The sequence below is a fragment of the Anarrhichthys ocellatus genome, unplaced genomic scaffold (genome assembly GCF_004355925.1).
Source record: "Anarrhichthys ocellatus isolate YVR2014 unplaced genomic scaffold, GSC_Weel_1.0 scaffold29, whole genome shotgun sequence".
Taxonomy (NCBI): Eukaryota; Metazoa; Chordata; class Actinopteri; order Perciformes; family Anarhichadidae; genus Anarrhichthys; species Anarrhichthys ocellatus.
This window is the reverse complement of record NW_022280059.1, coordinates 1,828,337-1,852,915: the sequence shown is the minus strand read 5'-3', so window position 1 is coordinate 1,852,915 and position 24,579 is coordinate 1,828,337. Positions and strand designations below refer to the sequence as shown.

Sequence of the window (24,579 nt, the reverse complement as noted above, 5' to 3'; positions counted from 1 at the left end):
AGGTAGTATCTAAAGCTATCAACAATGTATTGAATACAATATTTTGCTATCAAATGTAGTGGATTAGAAGTATAAAGTGGCATAATATGGAAATACTCAAGTAAAGTACAAATACCTAAAAAATGTACTTTATTTACAGAACTTTAGTAAATGTACATAGTTACTTTCCAACATATTTCTTGAATACATTTGCTCCATTTAGCCTCAATGGCTTGGGCTGCAACGTTTTCTTAATTGTGTGACAGTTTACAAGTGTCACTTTCCTCGTAGGGTTGCTCTAACTAATGTCAATACCTTCACGTGTCGTCTCCCTGTATGTATAGACAGAAATATTCATTCTGTGTACTAACATACATACACTTACATCTCACAAAATGATTCATGTGGCAAAAACTAGTGAATGAGTACTGTATAAAGAGTACGAACAACCCGTACAATACAATATGCTTATCCCCAATAGTAAAAATATTTGGAGGTATCAAAATATACATTTAGGTATTTTATGCTTTATGTCATAAGTAAGAGCCCCAAACGGCAAAACAGATTGCGTCACTCGCCCGCGACAAACTAATCACGCCCATGGGTAGCAGCAGTCAAGCAGCATGATGGAAGTGTGCGGCTCTTCAAATGTTACTCTGAGAGAGTTTGGTTGCGAGCAGAGTTTACTGTCTCGACCTGACGGCTCTGCTTCCTTCATTCAAGGTAACACAGACTCAGAGGAACGTGACTCGCGGAGCCGACTGTAAGAGGCAGCTAGCTAGCAGCTGGGCTCGAGCTGGTGTTAGCCTACTTTAGCATCAAGAAGCTTTGGGCAAGTCAGTCATATGTTGGGTTGTGTGCAGGTTACCTTACTTCAACACTTCATTCTTGCCTATATTTTATTTATTTAACTCAAAAATGGTCCTAACCATTGTGTGTTCATCACTTAAATGTAGCACCTGGTCAAAGTAGAGCCAATATGAATTACTTTATATATTGATGGGTAGCTTAATTAACCTACTAATGTATCGTAATTTCCTATTTAATTTATATTTAATGTTAATAATCTAAATCTTCAAAGTAACTAGTAACTCCAAAATGTGGTGGGCAAGAAGTATAACGTAGCATATAATGGAAATACTCATATCTCAAAATGGTGCTTAAGTACTGCACTGAGTTTGCTCAGTTTAATTGTTTTGGACGGTCTGTCTGTACCCACACAGCTGAGTGCATTGTTGTTCTGTGGCTATATTTGTGTGCATCAACCTCACGTTTACATGGGTATTGTAGAAAATAAATCGAGTAATAAGCCTAAATACACACTTAGAGTAGCGGTTAACCCCGTGAGACGGAGCTGAGACGAGCGACGGCACACACCCGGTGCAGAGATCTGCAGAGATTAAAATGAGAGCACATCTGTTGTGTGAGACCTGCGAGTGACAAACGTGTTCGTTACACATATAGAGTACAATCAAACGTTTATAGCAGTGGTCGTTGCAGACACACCTGTCAGAGGTCTGCTCTCTACTACTAGTTTCCCCACCTGGATCAGTAATGTATTTCCAGTGGAGTAACTCTGTCTTTTGTTCACATGTGAAGGAGACACAAGTGTGTTGGCCGCCGCTTACGGACCAGCCGAGGTCAAAGTCAGTAAGGAGATCTATGACCGGGCAACACTGGAGGTGTTGATCCAGCCCAAAGTGGGACTGCCAAGTAAGTGATTATCTCATTTCCCATCATGCGGCTTTATTTCATGTGTTTATTGGGAGTCTAGTGCAGTTCCTGAATGCTGGTCTAGCACAATGTGGGCAGTTTAAATCTTCTATTTGAGTGATCATTTGTTCTATTTACTTTCTAGCGCTTATTTGCTTTGTTAATGTTCAGTTTGAATGTTGCACACACAGGCAGGATACTTTAGTGACAATGCAGTGTTGAAATTAGGACATATATATATAACGGGGAAAATATTTATGTTGTACGGAAATAAATGTTTCTACAAGCTTTCTTTAGTGGGACTTAAGGAATTTAAGGTGCTTTAGGAGGCTAGCAACTGTTAATTTTACAGCCTTGTCCACTTGTGGTGTGCAATAACGGCCATACCACAACACATCACTAGGTGGTGTAAGTGAGCCAGTCTGTGTCCGGTCTGACTTGCGTATGTATCCCAACATTTCTTTATTTTCTAGGTGTAAGGCAGCGATCACAAGAGCAGTGTGTGCGAGAAACTTGCGAGGCATCTCTGCTCTTGTCACTTCATCCTCGCTCCTCCCTCACCCTCATCCTTCAGCTGATACATGACGATGGTTCAGTATCCTTCAGTAAAGCTCCGCCAGTAGGGCGCTGAACCGGTATGTTAGAGGTGTTTCCTGGTCGGTGTGCTTCCTTATCTGTTCCTCAGATCTTGTCCTGCTTTTTGAATGCTGCCTGCATGGCTCTTATTGATGCAGGCCTGCCCATGAGCTGCCTGTTCTGTGGCGTGACCTGTGCCATCGATGCAGACGGTCAAATCGTCACAGACCCCACTGCAGCGCAGGAAAAGGTAAATCTGAGGTTGTGTTGTGGAAAAAAAAACACCCCAAAGTCCTTTGTTTATTTAATTAAAGTGCCATCGTGACAAAATACATCCCACATAGGAAAATCTTAATAGTTCAGCTGAGAGGAAGCAATTATCTCATAGGGTGAAGGGCATGATATCAGTAAAATCATACATGTTTCATTGTACAGGAATAAAAAAAGTACATTTAAAGGCCTTTGATTTGACCGAACAGAAGAGGACAGAATTTCTCTTTAACGCATTATAACAATCGAACCGTTGACCTTCCGGTTGCCAGACAACCCTCTTAACCCAGTGAGCCACGGTCACCCCTAAATCCTCGCTGAATTCGTTAATTTGTTCTCGTCTGTGTCCTCTCACCAGGAAAGTCGGGCTGTGATGACCTTCGCTATTGACAGCACAGAACACAGAGTAATCATGTCATCCACCAAAGGGTCGTTTTCAGTACACGAGGTCGGTAAATAAATGAGCAAATGTGCAACATTGTCAAATGTTGTTTTTTTGGGAATCATGCCTGATGTGTGATTTCCAGATGTGTTGGACATAAAGTGACGCTTTACTCTGTCAGTGATCTGTCTGGTGATAACAAGATGCTTTTTCAGACTCTGCCTCTAGTTATAGTGCAGACCTTTCATATTTGTTGTTTTCCTCTCCAGCTGCAGCAGTGTATTGCAGTCAGTCAGAAAGCATCAGAGAAAATCTTCCAGTTCTACAGAGACTCTGTCAAGCGCCGATACTCCAAAACCCTCTGATGAAGCAGCAGCAGCAGCTCTTCTTTTTCTACTCTTGCTTTTTTTTTTTTCACAATGATTTTAAATACTGATGTTATAATAAAACATTTATTCACCACTTTGGGCTACCTTTGCTTCAGTTGAGTTGTAGTCAGCTGTGAAGCGTAAGGTTTACATCTGGACATTTGTGAGAAGACGACGTTGAACTGTTAAGTGAGGGTGCAAAATACAAAAGAGCAGAGATGAATGTCAAACAAGTGCATTTATTGGGATTCATTGATTATTCTCTCTGTTTAATATTTACATGTATTAAAAGGAAGTGGAATAAATATCTCTTGTACTAACTCATTTGCCACAACCTTTGACCTTTTCATTGACAATCTATACAAGTGATACAAAGTGAGACAAATCTGACTGGAGCCCGTCAGGCGATCCGTCGAGTCAATCCACAATAAATGCTCACATCTAAATCACTAATTGTGGTAACTCAGCTGTAACAACAAAGGGTCTTTTTTATTTTTCATTGACACAAATGTCCAGTGGAGACAGAGGACGGCTCGGGATTCAGGACTGTACAATGCCGTGCTGACTCGGGTTGGTGCAGCATTACCGCAGCACATCAACGGCGATGGCTGAGATATCACAGGTGTGTCTACATATACCGCCGACAGTGACCATTACATATTATCAGCTCAGTCTTGATACAACACTGGGTTTGCAGAAAACAAAGTATTTGCAGTTCATCAGGAGACTATAAAAACTATACATCTAAATAGAAAATGTTAGCTTTTACCGTACAGTCTTTTTTTTATCATTTACTTTTGAGGTCCCTTGTTCACTGCTTCCTCAATGGCACATTTAAGCTCAAACCAATATGGCCAGAGTGTTTGACTTTTACCAAAGCTGTGTTTCTTTGCAAAAGTTCCGGACCAAATGAAGGAAGTGATCGTAGCTCAGAGCAGGTTTGTACATGGCAAACTAAAAACTGGCCATGCAGGTTTCTGTCGTGACCGAAATGGAGATTTTACTGACTCATGCATCACGTGGCTGAGCGCTAAGATGTCTCGCCAGGCAACCTTTTTCTTATTTTTTTTTTTACCCCTTTGCTCATCTGAACAAAGTGTTACTGTTTGCTTACATAAGTTTGAGTAGCCAACTTCATTTTCGAGTTTGTCATACGGCAAGAAGCAACTTTCTGAAGGATTTCAGTCGTCCTTTTGAAGGAGAAAGTAGCAGAATCTATATTTGGAGAGCGCGGAGCAACAGCCATGGTTGCTTCTATTCATGGAACAGCTCATAAAAGGATCATCCTTAGAGTATCTTCCATATTTTTGGCACTTTTCCTTGCATGTCTGCACCTCTCGTCTATGTCATCGTTTCCTAACACTGTATACAGAAGCAGCTCCTTCATGTCTATACCTAGAGCCAGTGTTTCACACCACCACTTTGCTCTTCATTTGACAAGTCCTGAAGTTATATTTATTTTTCTTATATAATGGCACTATATGTTTGTTTTTTTCATTTAGTTTTTTTTTGTGCAATCAAAAATAAAGATACTTATTGAACTTGGCATTAAACAAAGCAGATTTAGTCCGTTCTGCAGGGTAACAATTGTGATGCAGAATGTGAAGTCAGGATGTGCATGTGCAGTGTGTTCCCTGTGGGTCCCTCTCTCTCTGGCCAGAAGAGTAGCAACAAATTCTGGCTTCTCTGAAAGAATAACACTTCTGGCTCCACATATTAAAAAAAAAAAGCTCTGGGCTCTCAAAGCCTTCCCCAGCTTTCACCCCACCAGCGACAGCACAACGAGGTCCATCAGGATTTAGCTGCTGCCTCGTCCTTGCTGCGACCTTCTCACAAATCTGCAGCCTCCATCGCCCGTCTCCTTGCCTCCGCTCGGCTCCTACCAGGCGGACCCTCACTTTTCTTTCCGTTTCCACTGACAGTGATATCTACAGTGTTGCGATAACATCTGCATTTGTTGTCCCAGTTTTTTTGTTTTTTTTACTTCAGTAATGTTTAACATGTGATGATGACGACAGCACAAATCGAAAGGATGGCAGGTAACTTAAGTCCTCGGGAGACAACATGAATCACATTTACAGACTGAATCTTCGATATGGAGTGAAGGACCAATTAGAGGTGATTGTGATCTACACCAGCTCTCCTGTCCTTTTCCAGTTGGTGTAGGGTTGACAGACAAACACTGATTATTTTATATTTATGTTAGTATTCATGAGATGTGTGAGAGGTCATTTGTGTGTGTGTGTGTGTGTGTGTAGTAGTAGTAGTAGTAGTTGCTTTTATGGTGGTTTTCCAGACAGGTAGGAAATCAACGCGGCGATGGCACAGATGTACGTGATGATCCCAAACACAATGGAGAGCACCGAGAGCCACAGAGCCTGGCGAGACGCTGCGTTGGCCCCCTGAAAATCCCCCTCAGCCGAGGCCTTGTTGGTCTGGAGGAGACAGCAGAGTAAGATTAGGATTAGAAGTGTGTGTGTGGGGTGGGGGGGGGGGCATTCGTCATCGTTTGTCAATGTCCTCCCTGGCCTCCACTTTCCTCTTCCACTCATTCCAGTCACACGCTAAGCCCATATTATGTTCCATCACTTTCTCCTTCCTCTCCCCCTCCAGTCCTCGTCATTGACTCTGACCTCTGTTTTAGGCGGCAATCAACAATATTGGAAATCTATCACTTTAGGGCTTCTTGTTATGACTCTAATTAAACCTTAACGAAGGCCATTGATCTGATCAAAAGGCCTTTGCAGCTTGCTGCCAGTTAGCTTTGTAACAACGTTAATGGGGTTTCTCCCCCCTCCCCCCTGCACTGCTGGAAGGATGCCTTTATAAACTAAGGGGCCTCTGGCGACTAGAGATAGAGATGTTATGGGCTTTTCCACACTGTCACTGATAATAGTGACTGATGAGATAGTTGGTGCAGTGTTGTTGTCCCCTTTTCCCTTTGGGCTGCTCCATTTTTCCATCAGCCTTGTCTTAGAAGAGATTGATAATCTCAGCTATCAAATTAACACTGAGTGAGACTGATTTTGAACAGCAAGAGGAGAGAAAACATATAAACTGGCATATATATACTGTATATATATATATATATATATATATATATATATATATACTGTATATATATATATATATATACACACACAACTAACTAATATATGTAAGTGATGGGAAGGTTGTGAACATGTTTATCTCATGCAAATATCGACACTGAGTTGTTGTTTTTTAAAGCATCTTAATAAAGATTCTGTATAAAAAGATCTACATAGTAGAGGACATGTATATAATGGAAAAGGTGATTTATAGATAATTGACTAGTAAAAATGCATTGTATAAATATCATTAAAATATATTAAACAGATCATGTTTTGTGAAGATGTTTTAATTAATATGCATGAAACTTTAATAGTCATAGCAGCAGTAGAAGGTCAAGATGTTTCAATAATGGAAAGGAAATCTATCAACGATATGTATTGACCCAATGAAGTAAATCAATAAATCAATAAATCAGTCTAAATTATGGGAGAGAGACACTGTTTCTGAATAGTATTTCTAAAATATTATCTAAATTTAAACAAAACAAAAAAAAAGCACATCCTCATGCATTTCTCCTTTGGATTGTACCATTTCATAATTGCAATCACCATTGCATAATCCTGCAAATATAGGTGTATATAGGTGTGTCCCCCTGGACTAAATTTAGACCCATAATGCCCATAATGGTATGAAATCACCCGTGGCTGTGAACTACAGTGCCAGGTAGTATCTTGTCAGCTGGACTGAGTGCGTATGTGCACGTGTGCGTGTGTGTGTGTGTGTATGTGTGTGTGTGTGTATGTGTGTACCTTCTGTGAAAGGTAGAAGGCAGCGATGCCCAGGGGCCAGAAGCAGCAGAGCATGGAGAAGAAGGCCAGACCCAGGTAGTCCTGAGGGATCATCAGAGGGAAGTTGCTCTCACTGTCTGTATCACTGAAGTCATCAATGGATGAGTCCTGGGATTCAAACAGAGCGCACTTAGGTTGAGTTCAGGTTAAACTGCAGAAGGAAACCTCACAGGTGGTTTTGTTTGCAGAGGATTTGAGATATTTGTCTTTCGGATTTCTGCCTCCACACAAATGCGATGGAGATTAATTTAATACATTTTTTTTTTACCAGAAATTGGAAATGACATGAAAGAAAATCAACAGCAATCTCTCACCATAAAATGTGTCCCCATTATTCTGGATAATCCACAGAACATAATGCAAACCATTTTCTTTCATTCAAAGGAGACCTGTGGGTTCTCCAGAGTAACCGGGACATTGCATCTGGAAGGACACATACATATATGATGAATATATCCTGAATGTCATTTTTAAATGCCGTGAGCACAACAAATCAAGCTGAACTTTGTGGCAGCCCATTGCTCTTGCTTTTAATGGTGTATAGTTAGCAATACAGTGCATTTATCCACTTTGATCAGCTTTATTGAGGTAAAACAATTAAAACCAAAACTATGTACACAGCCAGATGAGGATGAGTACAATACATTATTTTGTAATTGAACTGACCCTTTGGACTCAAAACTTAATCATTTTTTCAATACGACAATGTTTAGTATTATTAAATCTCAAAGTTGCATTAAACACTAATATGCTCTAACGCTAAATCAGTGTTTTATGGACGCATTATAAATGTGCTTGTGTTGTTGTGCTCCCATCTTCCACAACTGTAAAACTTTTGCTGGTGCCTGTGAGCTAATGTGACTGAATGGGGTTAGCCTGGATGTGCACTAGCTCTGCTGACCGCAGGCGTTTCGTGACTCATGCATCTTCTTGAAACAGCTGCATATTCAATCCGACTTCTTCTCTCTCACTCCGACCCTGTCACATTGCTCTGCTTGTTTTATTGTGCATTTTCCAAAGATGCTCCTGCAACATTCGAGCAAATGCTTCGTAGACCAGCATCCCTTTAAAAACAAACAAAAAGCTGCTTTAACATTAAAGAAGATCCGTCAGGGGAAAATCAAGAGTACGTCAAGACAAACGGTTCTTTAAAACTTCTCCGAAGGTCATCTCTCCTGCTATGGCATCGTACTGATCATTCAGCATGAAGCAGTGATGGAGTCTGACTCCTCTAACTGGGGGTTCGGAGTGAAACAAGGGCGGAGATGTTGCGTGGTGCCTCTTTGAGGTCACTGCAAGATTTTATTCCCACCGGCCTGCGCCTTTTGCATCGCTGCACTACTGCCAGCATTCAGAATGAGCTGGAGAGAAAAAAAATCTTTTTGTGTGCTGTTCTTTTGTCCTTGTGGAGCAAACTCCTCACCGAAACTTTGCAGCAGCCTCTTAATTTCAACGGTGTGTATGTGTGTGTGTGTGTGTGTGTGTGTGTGTGTTTGTCCGCTTGCTAATCAAAGTAATGATTGTAAAAACGGCCTTCAGCCTTTTAGTTCTCAGTGGGTGATTAGACCTTTGTGATATAATCTTGGCCAGATAATTTTCATAATTATCTAAACAGCCAGCGGCTACTTACTTGTGACATTTACAGCATATACATTCTCATGTTGACTCCCAACATGTCAGATGACCACTGTAAGAGTCTTAAAGCTAATTTACATCTCCCTCCAGGGTGGGCTTTGCTCGGTGATCTATGAAATAGAACTGGCATCCTCCATCACTACTGTAGTGTCATTACCTGCACCGCAGCAGGAGAGAGGAGCTTTATGTAATCTGGCTTTTTGACAGTGAGCATTCAATTGCTGCCTTCCCCGGAAATGCACTGCTCATATGTCTATTTTAAGTTCCTCTTTGGCTCCTGGAGTCTGTACTGAGAGTAGGAGAGTCTCTCTTACTTTTTATGCAAAACTCCTACAAGCCATGAAGAGGACATGGTAGAAATGAAATGGACGGGTATGATGATTATTTATGTGTGTAAACAATAAGTCAATTAATTAAAGAAAATTAATCTGCAACTATTTTGATAATTTTCTCTGTTGTATATCGTTGTGAACTGAATATCATTCGTTTGGACTGTCGGTTGGACAAACAAGTCATTTGAAGATGTCCTCTTGGACAGAGACTATTTTCTGACGTTTAATAGACAAGAAAATAAACGCAGGTTTCGGCCCTATTAGTCTTTCTCTTGAGCATATGCAGAAGGTGAATAAGTTGCACTGCGTTGTGATGACGTTGTCATCATTTTGTTTTAAATGAATGCTTGATTTGACAATTTGTAATTCAAATAGAAAAATTCTGTTTTCAGTACACATGAAAGAAACACTCTGAGCATCATGTGAGTGGGATGTCTTACGTCAGAGTCGGGGAGCAGGTCGTCCTCATCATCAATGCTGTAGGACATACTGTGGAAGTCCTGTGTCTCGGCCAGCAGCTTCCTCTCCAGCGTGGAGCCGGGCCGAATGTCCACAAAGGTGGTCTCCAGGTAGTCTTTGCTGAGCAGGGAGTCCGCATGGCCCCAGATGGGAGCCGGCGGGTAAAAGGACTCCAGCGTGCGCGGTAAGGAGCAAGGGTCCAGTGGCTGCTGCTGCTGAAGCTCAGGACGATGTCCACAATAGCCCCTCCACGCTAAGGGAGGGTAGGCCCTGTCCTCCTCACACTTCACCAAGATGCCCTTGAACATCCCGCCAGGGGCCTGTCCAGTCCCGGGCCCCAGCCCCGTCCCCGATGCCCGGCTGTTATTGGGGTTTTCTCCCAGAAGAGGGTGCTCCAGCTCATCTATATTCTCCATCCCTCTCTTTTATTACCAACCGCACAAGAGGCCACCACATCAACAACCGAATGTAATCTACAAATCGGTCTGCCGAGCGACTCCCTGAAGAGTGTCCAATGGGTTTACGCAAAGGCAGCTGCTTTGGTGGCTTTAGTGTTTCAGTGATAATCCATCCGTAATCCTATTCTTTAATTTTTCTCTTATTTCAGGCCTCTGTCCAGAGGCCGACAACACATGCTGGCTTTATGAAATATCCTTAATGTTCCAGTGGTACCCTTCTCCTGTGTGCTATGGGGTGTGCTGAAGTTGAGCAGGGGATTCGAGATCCTCTTTTCCTCACATGTCACAAACTACTTGTTTCAGGGCTTGATGGCTCGGGGTTTGCCCCGCGTCTTCCATTTCACATGATTGAGTGCGTCAGCGGTCATGAATATGCTAATGTTGGCCACTTTCTCTCTCATACAATATGGAAATGTAAATTCTGATGATGGAGGACCTTGATTAGCCCCTGACAGGCTAACGAAAACACTAGGAAATGGGTTTTCAGTGCAATCTGCCCTCAGGAACTCATGGAAACTGTCTCATGCAATAAAATACAAAGTCTTACTAATCTAAGCACAGGGTCATGTTATCAGCATGAAAGCTCTGGATGTCAATCTTTCCCGACAACCGCTTTGGATGCAAATGGGTACTGACTTTGTGAGTGGCGAAATGATTGTGAAGAGAATAACAAAAAAGACTTTCAGTCTGTCTTGACATACAGTGGTGTGTTTGTTTGCGCTGGCCCTCCAAATGACTTGGACGCACAGTGGGGTGTTTTGAAGCTTGAACATGCACAACCTCCGGCAGCAGTCAAACTAGTGGCGCAAAGAACGGATTGGGGCCATATTTGAGGGCAGTTAATCTGTAAAAGCAACGCGGCTCCAGAAATAGAATCCTATGGCGCACGTCGGCAGGTCAGCGGGTCGCCAACAAGCCGGTTCCTCTGCTGTTGCTGCTGGAAGCCATGAGGAAGAAATCAAGAAGTCCCCCCGCTGTTGATTTATGGCCGTGTGTTTACTGCCTGGCTCGGCGGCGCTCCTTCGGGACATGTATTTTTAATGTACCCCCCCGTCCACCTTAAGAGGGTTTCATTCGGGACAGACGAGGAGTCGGGCAGCTCTCTACCCTGTTCGATGACGACGAGGAGGTCTGTTAAGAGAGGAGCAAGGTCACACAAGATATTTAGACTTCACAAGCTTAACTTGCCAAGGCTCCAGTTTTGACCAGAGTTATTATTCCTCACACACATACACACACACACACACACACACACACACACACACACACACACACACACACACACTACTTGGGCTACATGCCCAAACTTAACCCCAACCCCAACTTCACATCAGATACAGGACGTCAGCAGGGTAGTCCTACTGTGTGAAATGATAACTGTCCCCGGGTGTTGGAGAGAACATGGGACACACTGTAACTCGGCACATTAGTTACCGCAGCGCTGCAACGTAGCCTAAGCATTAATGATATCCCTTATGCAAGACAGCGCCAGCATCAGTAGCCGATGTAACATTTACAGCTCTTTAAAACTGACACATGCTAGTTTTCTAATGGGAAAGGACATTGTAATTGTGTCTACATTCTAGTTGCTTAGAAACTGTCGTGTTCTTTCCTGCCCTTGGGTTATCTTTTTCATTCCGTGTCATTCTTTCATCGGTTTACCGTTTCATTTCGTTACACTAACATGTCCTGTGGTTTCAGTTCTCGTGTGTTTCCCGCCTCCCTGATTATCCACCCTTGCCCTCAATTACTCATCTGCCCCTGATTTTACCATCAGTCTGTTGCCCCCCTGCCAGATTGTCTTTTTTCTACCTTGTCTGCTCATTGTTTTCCAGCAATTCTGGGGTAAGTTTGTTTTTAAATGTTTTTTAGACTCTGCCTTGTTCCCTGCATTCTGCCTACTCTCCCTGTCTGGATTTGTTTGCTCTGTTTGGACTGACCCACCATGTGTGACTGCTTGGCTTCTTCACTAAACACCTGGCCGTTTTGAACTTTCCTTGTGTCCCGTGTCTGCACTTGAGTCTCTCCCTGTCAGTAAAAGCTAAATATGTATTTCTTTCTAAGTAGTCTGCTCTTATTGATGTGTAGAGAAATGGTGAGAGGTCACACTAGGCATGGCTAAGTTTGAAAGAAACTTTCTCTCGGTTTCACACTAAGGTGGACATGTTCCTTCTTGAAAAGCGTATTTCTCCAGTGATTTGTCTGAAGCATATAAATTGCGGTTTAGTGTGGACATAAGGTAAGTCGTACCAGACATGTTGATGGGATGTTGTGTCATAAACCTTCCGTGACCTACCTTTCTCTGTGATCTCTCATTTTAAATGTCAAGACAGTCAATCATACTGCACAGCGGTTGTCAATCAGCTGCATTAATGTATTTCTTGACGGCTCCACGTTCGTAACATATTGATTTGATCGACATTTCGATGCTGCAGTGCAGGAAGTACTATTTGTCTGGGTAACATGTATTTATGAGCTGCAATCAAAGTTATTTTCTTTTTGCTCGTTTCACAGGGACAGTGCATCAACAAAGGCAAACTGTAAAATGGCCAGAGTTAGCTTTAAAAGATAACATCAGTCCATTAGTTATTAAAGGCCAGTTGTTAAAATGGCACCCTGAAAGTAGAAACAACAGATTCAAATTTTTGACTTTTTCAAAACAGAGACTTAAAAAAAGGATTTAGAACTAAAGAGTGAATTAGACTGTATTGAAATGGGTAATTACAGAGAGCCAGAGCTGATGAAAAGGAGGTTTAAGCAGCTGAGACTGTATATAGACTGAAATAGGACCATGGGGAGCTTTACTGTGTTCATACTGTTCAGGCATTTCAGTGTTGATGGAGATCTTTACAAAAATGACATTGTGGATGCATGTCATTCTACTTTTTGTTTTTGAATCTAGCCTGCTTAGCTTAACATACAGTACGTATAGGCAACGTTAATGTGCCTCTCACCTAATGCATGCTGGGATATGCTCCGGCCCCCACCGTGACTGCACTGGATAAGCCGCTTAGAAAATGGATGAATAGTTGGATGTATGAAGCTGATTGGCCCATAAGGTGATAAGTGACTTCAAAACATTACCTAGTGGTGCTAAACCCCCATTCGACTGGCTTTATGTTAAAAAAAAAATCTAAAATTAGCACATAACTGAGTGGTGGAGACAAGCTGCTGAGAGAAGAGATGAGGGGGAAACATCTCTGTGTTTAGTGGTAACGGTCTTTTCATTCCCAATGGAATAAGAATGAACCACATAATATCTCTGTAAGTAAGTAAGTCATTCTGCATGGCAGAGTGCTTCACAGGCTCCAGATCAGTTCAATGACTCGTTGTTGCGCGCCTCACTGCACAGCACAGAGAGAAAAAGAAAGGGGGGAAAATACACAGAATAATTGGGTGTCTTTGGGCTGGCGTGGCGCTGAGGGCTGCATTCTGCTCCTGTGCGTTGACACTGCTTCTCCCCCCCCTTTCATGGAGGGCTGGTACCTCTCATACTGAACACGCTGAGTGATCGTTCAACACAGTGACGTCAGCAACGGCTCCGAGCAAACTGCCCCCCCCTCCCCTCCTCTCGCAACGCGCTCGCACACATCTGAACATATGTTGCGTGTCGCACACACACACCCACACACACACACACACGCACTAACATTTGTAATACTTCGCCCGGCCTTCCCCCCCCCCCCCCCCCTTCTCTCTCTCTCTCTCTCTTCTGTCCCGTCCCAATCTCCCCCGCAGTTTCATTCCAGGAGAGATGCACTCAGCTTTATTACACCCCCCTTCCCTCCCCCGTTGCACCGCTGCCCAGCCACCATAAAAAAGACTTCTGTCAGCTGTATTATAAGCCTATACCTCCGCTCCTGATTCTGCAACGCTCATAAAACATCCAGTCAGGTGGAGGGGAGGAGGTTGCAAGGACGCCGGCGCAAATCACCGGCGACACTTTTACAAGAGCTCCTCTCCGCTCCCTCCCCATCTCTCTCTCTCTCTCTCTCTCTCTCTCTCTCTCTCTCTCTCTCTCTTGGTCTGGTGCCTCAACCACACAGTTGACTCTGATCCCATCCATCCGGTCCCCTTGATCTGACTCTCCCCCCTCCCCCCCTCTTCATAATAATCCAGCCAAGACTTTGCCTCAGTGCAAAACTTAAAAATGTGTCTTCCTCTGTACAGTTTCTACTTGCCGCATGGAAATAAAGCGTGTTCTTAAGACATGGGAATGTGCAACCAAAGTGAAATATGGCTCGATAAAAGGCCCTGTCACAATGTGGCTGCTGACTCCTTCTGTGGATTTTCAGCAACTTCGCAGTCGTTTTGCAACATGTAATGGCTGTAATATTTCAGCTGACTGAGGCGATGCATGTACAGTGAACACACTCGGAGAAAAAGAAAATGGCACAGAGGCTAGTGGGAGATTGGGAGCTGTAAACGCCCGAAGGCTCTTAATGAGAAAAAAAGACGTCTCGAAGAGAGAGCAGCGACGTCAGGCTGATAAGACCAGAGCAGGCTTCGAGATGTGCCAAAGAAAAATGTGAAAAGCCAAGTGGCGGTTAAATGGCCCTATTGATTGCATTTCCAAACCCCTCACCCTCTCTCTCTCTCTCTCTCTCTCTCTCTCTCTCTCTCTTCCTTGATCTATGTAGAGTGACTTCACAAGAGCAGAGAGGGAACTGAAAAGATGAGGGAAAAGAAGAAAAAATACAGGCGGCAGCGTCGAGCGCGTTGCACAGCTCGTGAAAGCCCAAAGTAACATGTTCCTATGGAAACGAATTCACCAGTGGAGCGCTCACTGCAGGATAAATGAAGCAGGGGCTAATTTGCCATTTCAGTAGCCTACTGTTCCTCTGCTCGGCTTGATAATAACTGGATGGGATCATTCCGGCGGATAGCTGTGCCTTCCAGTAAGGATGTGTTTCTGTCACATTACACCGCGAAGGATGGATCCTTTCCACGGAATTACTCCATAATAACAAATGAGCGCAGTCACGCCATGGGCACGCGGTTTACTGGAACCCCTATGTGCTGAATGTGTGCATGACAGTGTGAGCTCATTAATCAGGTGAATGGTGAGCCCCGCTCTAACCTCCGACACACACACACACACAGACTAATTTCCTTCACATAGCTACACAAACACATGCAGTCCCTTGCAGCTTTGCATCATTTTGCCCTTTTAGACACACACAAACTGCAGTAAACAAACCCTTTGAAACCCTCCATGAATACCTACATGCTCACATATATAACTACCCACTTCCTACACACACACACTGCTCGCACAGCTGGTGCTTGTGTGCAGTGAGGCCCGAGGAATGGGAAGTTACCCATTGGCAATATGTTGCGAACAGCTCCAGAAATCTCTGCAGAGCGTGTTGCATGTTGTACTCAGTGTTCTGTTATGTGCATCTGTGAGCAACGGGACACACACTGTACGGAGATGGGCTGTAGCTCGTAATGTTGTGTTGTTCGTGAGGTTGAGTGTGCATGTTTCGTTCTTCCTTGACAGATATGTCCTCCAGGGTTTACATGTATGTACATGTAATGTACACATGTCTACCGGTAGTATGTGGATGTTACTGTGTGACAAAACATTTGACCATGAAGGATAAGGTTATTTGAATTATTGTGGTGTACATTCCCAAGCCATTTGCACATATTTCGAATTGGCAGTTCTCAACTTATAAGATTTTTTTTTTTATGAAGCCATTATTTCTGTTGGCCAGGATTTCATTTTGCTCACCAGTGGATATTGATTTACAACAAAGGACATGATAAAAAATAAAGCTTCATCCATGCCAAATTGTGTTTTTGGAGTTTCATAGCATAAACGCTTAATAGTGGCTAACAGAAGCCTGTTATTGTTTAAATATATTGTTTTAAATGTAGTAATTTGTTATAGTAACACCTGTGCAAATGTTTGTGAACACCACAATGCTGAACCGAGGCTAAACAGGCCCAACCCATGTCTGTGTTTACATCTGCGTAATGAATTGCATGTGCATGTATTTGTTTATTGTGTGTGTGTGTGTGTGTGTGTGTGTGTGTGTGTGTGTGTGTGTGTGTATTAATATTAATGTGAGGACACCTTTCAATCTGGAGACAAAACGCTGGTCCACACAAGATAAACCATTGGAGGGTTTATGATTACTTGGGTTTTGGTTAAGTTTAGAATTGTACTTGGGCTAATTTCAGGGGAAGGATTACATTACGTATGCAGCAGTCAACAACAAAAATGTCCTCACAAGTAAATAAGACAAGTGTTGGTGCGCGGCAGTGAGCTCAACGGGGTAATTAGCCTCTCGCATATCTTTACATGAGCGATGATGTATTACATGGCCTCATCATCATCATCACAGAGGGAGGGCATATTTGTTGGCCTCTAATTGACAATGACCTACAAACACACACACACACACACAGCAGTCAGTGGAGAAAAGTATCCCCCGCAACACATTTTCACATTTCTTTTGTTTACCTGAACAAAAGATGAAAATGTGTTGAGGGATGCGGATGTGTCGGGTTACCTGCAGGTTTTTAGGGATGCTGCGTGAGCGTGCTATACGTGTTTGTATATCGCTGCACAGCAGGCCTGTCGTACAGCAGCAAACGGCTACACAAACATGAACAATGGAGCCGATCTATGCGTGTTTGTAAAAGAGGAGGTTGCTCTGCTGCTGTTGCGGTTACACTCTGAAGCAGCATCTCTATTGTATATCTTCATGAATATACACAGAAACGAAGCTGTGGCAAGTTTAGTTTCAATAATAATGAAAAGTGAGGAGCTCCCACGATCACATCCTTCTTTTCATTATGTGACAGTAATATAAAATGTGTCTCATTTGCAGGGACAGATTTATTGACATCAGAAACACAATCATTATTCATGAATCCCCTTTCTCAGTTCACCTTGAATCAATAGTGAAATGTTTAATTTCAAAACAGAGATTACAATGCAAGACCTACTCTCACAAGTTACTGCTGACACAGAGAGTCAAACTTGAGTATCTGCAGAAAGATTCAATGTGCTGAACAAGTTCAATGTGAAAGCATGCTTCTATAGACCCATTAAGAGTTGTCTAACTAGCCACATGGTGGCGCTATCGGTAACTATAGTTTCAATATGTTAGGCCGCACTTCCCCAAATGGGGAACTTTTGTACCAAGAATCTTTTGTCAACACCTCAGATGTTTGCCAAAAAAAGGCTTAATTAGGGTAAGCGTACATGGCAGCACAGTGCAGCTGTTGTCACCATAGGTCAACCACCTTCCCATGGAACATGTGTCGCCTACTAAGTATTGCTAAGCATTTGAGATATTGCTATTTTATGCACTCTCCCATAGACCACCCATTCTTTTCATGATAAAAATGATTTAACTATGTCTATGTGCCAAGCTTTTAGCATGCATCATATTTGATGATGATAATAATAATGATGATTTTATGAACTCTGCCATAGAATATTTAATTGACTGTAAGAGATCAAAACGCACAATAACAGCAACACTTCCCTAAATATGCTTTCAAACATGTTAGAATTAGAAGCTTAGCTCAGGGTATGTTAGCATAGTAAAATGAAACAATAATAATTGCAATATATCAATAAAGAGAGAAAAGAATAGAGTGATTGTTATGATATCAACATTATACAGGTAAAACAATATATATTGTTATTTATTTATTTGTATTTATAAAAATATTTGCTCATGCTGTTTCACAACGGAGGGAGTAAGGGTGATGGAACAATAGCAGAGAAAATGGGGGGGGGGGGGATAGCCCCATTTTTTTTAAATAAGCAACATGAAAGCTAATAAAAGGTTGTCAAAGAAAGAAAAATAACACAATCAAAGCACAGCGTTCCTTATCTGGTCCTTTTTTAAAAATGTGTTCTCACCTTCGCGTTAAACTCGGACCAGTCCTGTCCGGTCCTCGGGATGAGTCCTCCGAGAAGAGACGGGGGAATCCTGCGTCCCGGTTCTAACCATCCACACGGCTGAATGCTGTTCCACACTGATTTGCTCGCGCTCAGCGGGGGCATGTGCAGAGTGTGCGTGTGTGTGTGTTCGTGTGTGTGTGTACAGATTGTCTGTATCCTACGCGTGTTTGTGTGAGAGAGGGAACGAGAGCGTTGAGTCACAGAGAATCCAACTTGTCTTCATCCCTCCGTCGAGGCTGTGCCGATGCGGCCGTGAATGCACGCGGATGCGCCTGTCACACCTGTGCGGCAGCAGCAGCGGTGTGCATGCTTTGTCAAAGACCCTTCCCCCTGCACAGCATCCTCTCTCTCATCCCGCGCGGCTCGCGCTCTATATCCTCACGAGCAGGTATCTCATTAATCCTCGTCGCGGTCGCAGCGCATCTTACGCGGTGTCAACTTTCTTCTGCCACTCTCAGCTTTTCTCTGACTTTACAAATGTAGCTCTCTTCCTCTCCTCCTCCTCATCCTCCTCCTCCTCCACCTCTATCTCACCCTCTCCTGTTTGCCTTTCCTCAGCTCTACTACCTTATCGCGGGGGAGATACTGGGTCCTAAAGCCTGTTGGAGCACGTGCGTGTTCCTCTGAGGTCGTAAGGATGGGAAGAACAACACACACATGCAAAGTGAGGGCATTTTGCTTTTCCTTACTTGTTGAAGAGGATTACAGGGTCATGGCTTGATTTTGGTTTGGAATCGGGATTTGGGTTAAGACTGGAGCGTAATGTTAGCCTCAGCAGCAAAGCTGCAAATGCAATATCCGCATTGTGCAGCCAGGTGCAAGAATGAGATGAGAATCTCATCGATGCTGCTGCGGGGAGGTGGAGAAAAAGCGTGGGGGGGGGGGGGGGGGGTTGTGTTATGCAGTGGCTTTATATGTGGTGTACCAGAGCGGAGGCAGTGAGATGCCCCCCAGCGAGGATGACTCCACTTTGTGTCAGCTCTTCCATGTCTGCTTCACCCCGTGACCCACTTTAGCTGCCCACATTAAGATTTCCAGTCAAAAAATAGACCCAAGATGCAAAAACAATCATCCCTGCTTCTCGTGGTCATGCTCATTTCGCCTCTTCCAGAGGAGGCCGCATGGGATAAAGCTCGGGCATCGCTGGACACCAGCAATGAATGAAATCCACAGGGCTTACGCTGAGTATTTAATGAGGTGCACTGCTTTTAGCCTTGAATCCCCCTCCCCTCAGAAGCGGTTTAACCTTTTTGGCTGTTTTTGCTGTTGTTGTTGTTGCTGTTGTTTTTCAGGTCTTTCCAGCCGGTCAGCACAGCCGCAAAGCTGCTTCTCTAATGCTCCATTTGTCTTTGGCTGTCAGAGTGACAAGCGGCTTCTCAGTCCATCATGAAGCAGGGATCAATACACTCTCCTTAGTCTGAGCACATCCTCCCTCACATCTCTCATGGTTTAAACTGTACTGCACTGTAAGAATTCTGGGGCCCTTTTTTAACAACAAACAAAATGCCAGTGGTTTCAGCAGTGGTGGGCCGTCAGGGCCAGTAAAGCCTTCTCTGCTGGCCTAGACAGAATCACAAAGTTATAGCTATTTTATAATTTAATAATTTTTCATAAATACACTACATGTATTCTAAATATTTTCCCATTATCTTATTATCTCATTGCACAGCTACTGTCTTCCTCAGTTGTGCTGCTTCCAGCGCAGCTTGTTTTAAGTAGAGCTTTTATCCAATCAGATCTCACCACTATGTTGTCTCTAGGTTAAAAAAATCTGCCTGGAGGCCTTCAGATTTACAAGTGAATCCCTTTGCAGTTTAAGTAAATGAGGACAATATTGTTGATTGTCATAGTCTTCAACCAATCAGATCTTTAGTTTGACATGTTGGGCCAGAGCCTGCTAGCTGGCCTAGCCATACGTGATTGGTCAGTGGGCTGGCCAATCACATGGCACATCATAACCCATGTTGCTGGCCTGACATGTTGGGCGGTGACAATCCCAATATCTGCTGCCTCTGCCGAGCGGACATTTTCAGCCCTCAAACGCATTAAAACGTATTCAAGAAATTCAACTGGGGACAAAAAGTGTTAAGCAGGTAAACAAGGCAAAATGCATGCAAAAAATAATCCAACCAGACCAAATCATCCTCATCACATTCCCATCCTCTCCAAATTCAAGTTCACCAATCCAGTGCGTCAGTACGTGGCCCTCTAAATGTGGCCCTCTAAATGTGGCCCCCCATTCTAAAGATGAAAGATGTTTTTTTTCTTAGTTGCTGTAAAGGCCATAATGATCCATCACGTCAAGTCTCAGTCTTTGAGTTTAATAGTTAAATTGATTAATTGATGTACAATTTTGCAATAATGATTTAGTAATTTGGATGAACCTGTTTTTCATTTTATTGATGTGTCCATTCCTTATGTCACCAAAAATTACTGAAATTGTTCTTCAGGTGTCACCACCATCTACTCCCAATTTACAACTTGTGAGTCTGAGTGTTATGCCACTGTCTGATGCTGAGGGACGTGTCCGTCAGTCATTTTCTAGAAGCCGATTAGAGAATAATGAGCTAACTGGGGGATTGAGACGACTTATAGGTGAAAAGGAAACACCCACCCCGCAGTGAGATGACGGACGGTCACATGCAGAGGCCTTATATCAGCAGAAACACTGCTTGAAATTAACTTCAATTACAAGATTCTTGATGAGATGGAAAGAGAAAAAAAGCTCCGGGCAAATAAATGGAGCAAGACTTCATATTGTTGGAAAGCTTGTGTTTCTTTTTGTCTTCCCTAAGGGGCACTGGTGCTGCAACACCTCAACGTGAACGGCTACCTCAGCAAAAAGAGAGGATGAAGGAGGGAGAGGAGGGGGAGGAGGGGGAGTGTAGTACTAAAGCCTGGGGTGGTAAGTAGATCTATAGGGACAACACAGTTAATCCAATACCCACTGAGGTGGGGAAACACAATCACTTTGGAGCTCTGAAACATAAGTATTGCAAGCAAGTGTTGAATCTGTGTGGCTGTCTCATAACATTTCCTGTAATTTATCCAATTCAGATATGGAAAAAGTAGGATGCTGAAGTAGGATGCTCTTCTCTCAAGCCTGCTGTTGTTTTTTTGTTGTGAAACAGCCGTGTGGGGGGGGGGGGGGTATCGATATTTTAGCAAGATGTAATCTGTTATCTCCATTACAGACAAGGGCTAACAAGAGATCTTCGGCAAAATGCAAATGCAGCAGCTCAATCTCCCGTCTGGGCTGCACACAGCTGATGAGGGCTGATTTGAGTGTCTGTGTGTGTGTGTGTGTGTGTGTGTGTGTGCGCGCGCGTGTGCGCGCTGCAGCACGGCTGGGTTTTACGGGCGGCTAGGAAATGCAGCCTTTGTGCTCCAGTACATGGAGGAAGTCGGTGGGCTCATGGCTCTTTCATTTTTTTTCCACGAAATTTTCTCCCTCCGCTCTCTCAGCTCTGAGGGGCTGAATTATTTATCCTACAAAAAGGGGAAGAAATGCAAAGGGATACAAGGACGATCAAAAATGGAGAGAGCTCAGCGTGAGACGCACAAATACACCCACACACATTCACATGTCAGGCACCCCCCCCCCCCCCATCATCCTCCAACCCACACACATGCAGGCTGGTTTACATAAACACAATCACACACACACACAGCTTTGGTTTTCTATATTTGGAGTGCTGGTCTGTCTGAATTAACAAGGGAGAGAGACCTAAGGGAAGACAGAGAGAGAGAGAGAGAGAGAGAGAGAGAAGGGGTAAGGTGGTCTCGGGAGGAGAGAGAGATTAATGTACCAGCGAATTGATTACACAGAGGGAAGGGGGACAAAAAGTGCTCCCCTGTTGAGGAGTAGAGTTTTGGGGACCGACAAGTCAAAACAGCAGCTTGTTGTGATGTACACAAAGGACACTGATTGTGTGCTTGCACTTGAGATGTGTGTTTGGTGTGTGTGTTGTACATGTAGCCTACATTCAGAATGCATTCCTTCATTTTTTTTTCATATTTTGTTATGATGCCGCTCAAAATTGAGGCCAACCAGTTCACTCTTGGTTTCATCAGACCAGACAATCTTGTTTCTGACAGGCTGAGAGGCCTTTAGGTGCTTTTCCTCCTTTTTTTCTTTCTCTTTTTTTTGCAAACTCCAAGCACTCGTGTGTCTTTCACTGACTTGAGGTTTCCGTCTGCCGTCGGTGGAGTGTCTCACTGATGGTTGTCCTTCTGGAAGCTTCTCCCATCTCCTCACAGGATCTCTTTCTTTTCTCATTTCTCATTTTGAAGGGTGATGCACAGATGCAGTTGAATTGCAGTTCAGCAGTGTATGTTAAGTGGTCCTAATCATTAATCATAAATAAAAATGAATGAATGAATACATTATTAATTAATTAAAAGGTGACATCAAGGATCCACAAGAGTCTCAGCTTTCCAGTCATACCCAATTCATGCAATTCCAAGACTGTTTAGGGACCTCATTACTCCAACAAAACTTGTTGGAGTCTCTAAGCGATGAGTGTCAGAAGATAGATTTTGGGTGGAGTATCACTTTAATGGTCGGCCAACAGAGAGAGCGATTGTAAAGGGAGACCGAGGGAGAGATATGAAGGGTGTTCATGAAAGTGACCACCCAAAGAGTAACAGTCCTGTCCACTTTATTGATGAGATGTCTGCCCCCGGCTCGGGCTATACCTGTAATTGCTTCAGCAGCTCGATGCTGTTACATTATTTGCAGTCCTCAGTCTCTTTTTTGTGTAGTCACAGTCAGTTTCTTTCCTCTCCAACATCGATGGGGGGGATGTGCCGGCAGACAACACATCAAACGTGGAACAAACCTCGACCAGATGGTTGGTGGCCTTCTGGGGATACGGTAAATATGCAAATTCAGCAAAACTTTAAGAAAACAAATGAAACATCAAGAGCAAAACTTTATTCAGATGGTGCCAACACCATCCACAAAGGGCAAAGCTTGAAGCAATCTGCACGATAAATGAAATGTTGCATTTACCTTCTTCCATTTTCTTCCTTATGACAAACAAAGCACATTACTTCAAGTGACTTTACCTTGAAGTGACGCTCTCGGCAAAGTGATGACTTTATGTTTTGTTTCTCCAGCTAATAAAAATGTTTTCATGTCAATACAAAGGTTTCAGATTGCTTAGTGTTATTATGAACAGCTGAGCTGTGGTCATTTTTCACAGTGTGACGAAAATGTTTTTTAACACCAATATAAGCCTATCTGTTCATGTTTATGACTCATTCTCTGTCATGCTATATGTATGGAGTATTTGTGGAACATAGAATAAGTTTGTTTACATATTTGTTAACAATAGCCTAATAGCTTTATGATTATATTTGACCATATTTTAGGAATGTTAAAGGAGCTGTATTTAACATTCTGAACATTGGAGCAAACAAATTTGCTAGAGTGAAGTAATGTCTACCTGAGCAGTGAGGTGAGTCCCTCTCCCTCTGAGTGTGTTATTATCAGAACTTCTCCTTTCTTTGTCGGGCCGGTCTGTGTGTGCTTTTAGTACTTGTTAGTTTGCCCACCAGCTAGCTCACGGTCGCTCCTCTGCAATGCTCTCATTGCAGAAGCGTAGCACCCATACTCCGCTTCCCCCTCAAGTAGACACTGTTAGCTCTTTCGGCACTTTCACCGTTGTTTGCACTGTTGGCGCTGCACCGTTATATGTAAGCCGCCGCCTTGTTGAGAGCCGTTGAGAGGCAACAGAGATGCTCCCAATCCTGTATCTTGCACCTTTAATCTCTGTTTATCTTTTTCTTATACACATAGAAAAAGCTGTGTTAAATACAACTAAAGAAAGTCAAAGATCCAAAAGGAGAAGCCCTTTCACAAGCAAAAACATGCACAGATACAATAATTCAGACTTGAAGGTTCAGTCAGCACACTTTAGAACAAAAAACAAATGGCTTTTTGGCCACACTGGCTCTGTTAGTCTGTCAGTTCATCCTCCACTATGGTCACAAACGATAGGATTGATTGCCATGAAATCTTGCAGAGAAATCTGAGCTCCCCTGATCCCGTGACTTTTCCTCTACAGCCACGATGATGTTGACTTCATCCAAAACTTTGATTTATGACCAAATATCTGCAAAATGGATGACATTCACACCGGTTTGGTGCTAATTTGCATATATTAGCATGCTAACACACACTGTTGAGCCTGGCAAACATCTTAGCGTCCGCATGTTTGCATCGTAACTGCGAGCACATTAGCATGCTGACGTTAGCATTTAGCTCGGTGCAGCCTCACAGAGGGTTTCTGTAAGGTTTCCCCACCAAGAGCCTGACTAAATTGTTCTCTGCAGCGTGTAACTAATATATTTAAATTTATCATCATGGGCACAGAGTTGATCTGAAGTTTCATCCACATTCTAGAACGGGGGACAGCCATGGACAGAGCAGCCTGATGCAGAGCGCTTCACAGCAACAAGGCAGGCCGCACTATTTAACTGAGGTCACCAAACAAAATGATGATATGACACAACTCTCCTCTCTACACTCCACAGCCAATTGTCCTCTCTCTCTCTCTCTCTCTCTCTCTCTCTCTCTCTCTCCCCCTCTC

General features: G+C 43.3%; 2 protein-coding genes across 2 annotated transcripts; one reads left to right on the top strand and one right to left on the bottom strand.

Moving 5' to 3' along the window:
- Positions 1-548: 548 nt before the first annotated feature.
- exosc5 (exosome component 5) lies at positions 549-5,088 on the top strand. Its single transcript, XM_031863636.1, has 6 exons — positions 549-702; positions 1,579-1,692; positions 2,166-2,287; positions 2,378-2,518; positions 2,897-2,986; positions 3,190-5,088. The coding sequence occupies exons 1-6, from the start codon at positions 603-605 to the stop codon at positions 3,283-3,285; spliced, it is 663 nt and encodes a 220-aa protein (XP_031719496.1). The 5' UTR covers positions 549-602; the 3' UTR covers positions 3,286-5,088.
- Positions 1,670-18,511, bottom strand: tmem91 (transmembrane protein 91). The gene is made up of 4 exons (XM_031863635.1): positions 17,942-18,511; positions 9,577-11,184; positions 7,131-7,277; positions 1,670-5,723 (listed from the first exon to the last, which is right to left on the bottom strand). The coding sequence occupies exons 2-4, from the start codon at positions 10,009-10,011 to the stop codon at positions 5,568-5,570; spliced, it is 738 nt and encodes a 245-aa protein (XP_031719495.1). The 5' UTR covers positions 10,012-11,184; positions 17,942-18,511; the 3' UTR covers positions 1,670-5,567.
- Positions 18,512-24,579: the final 6,068 nt, after the last annotated feature.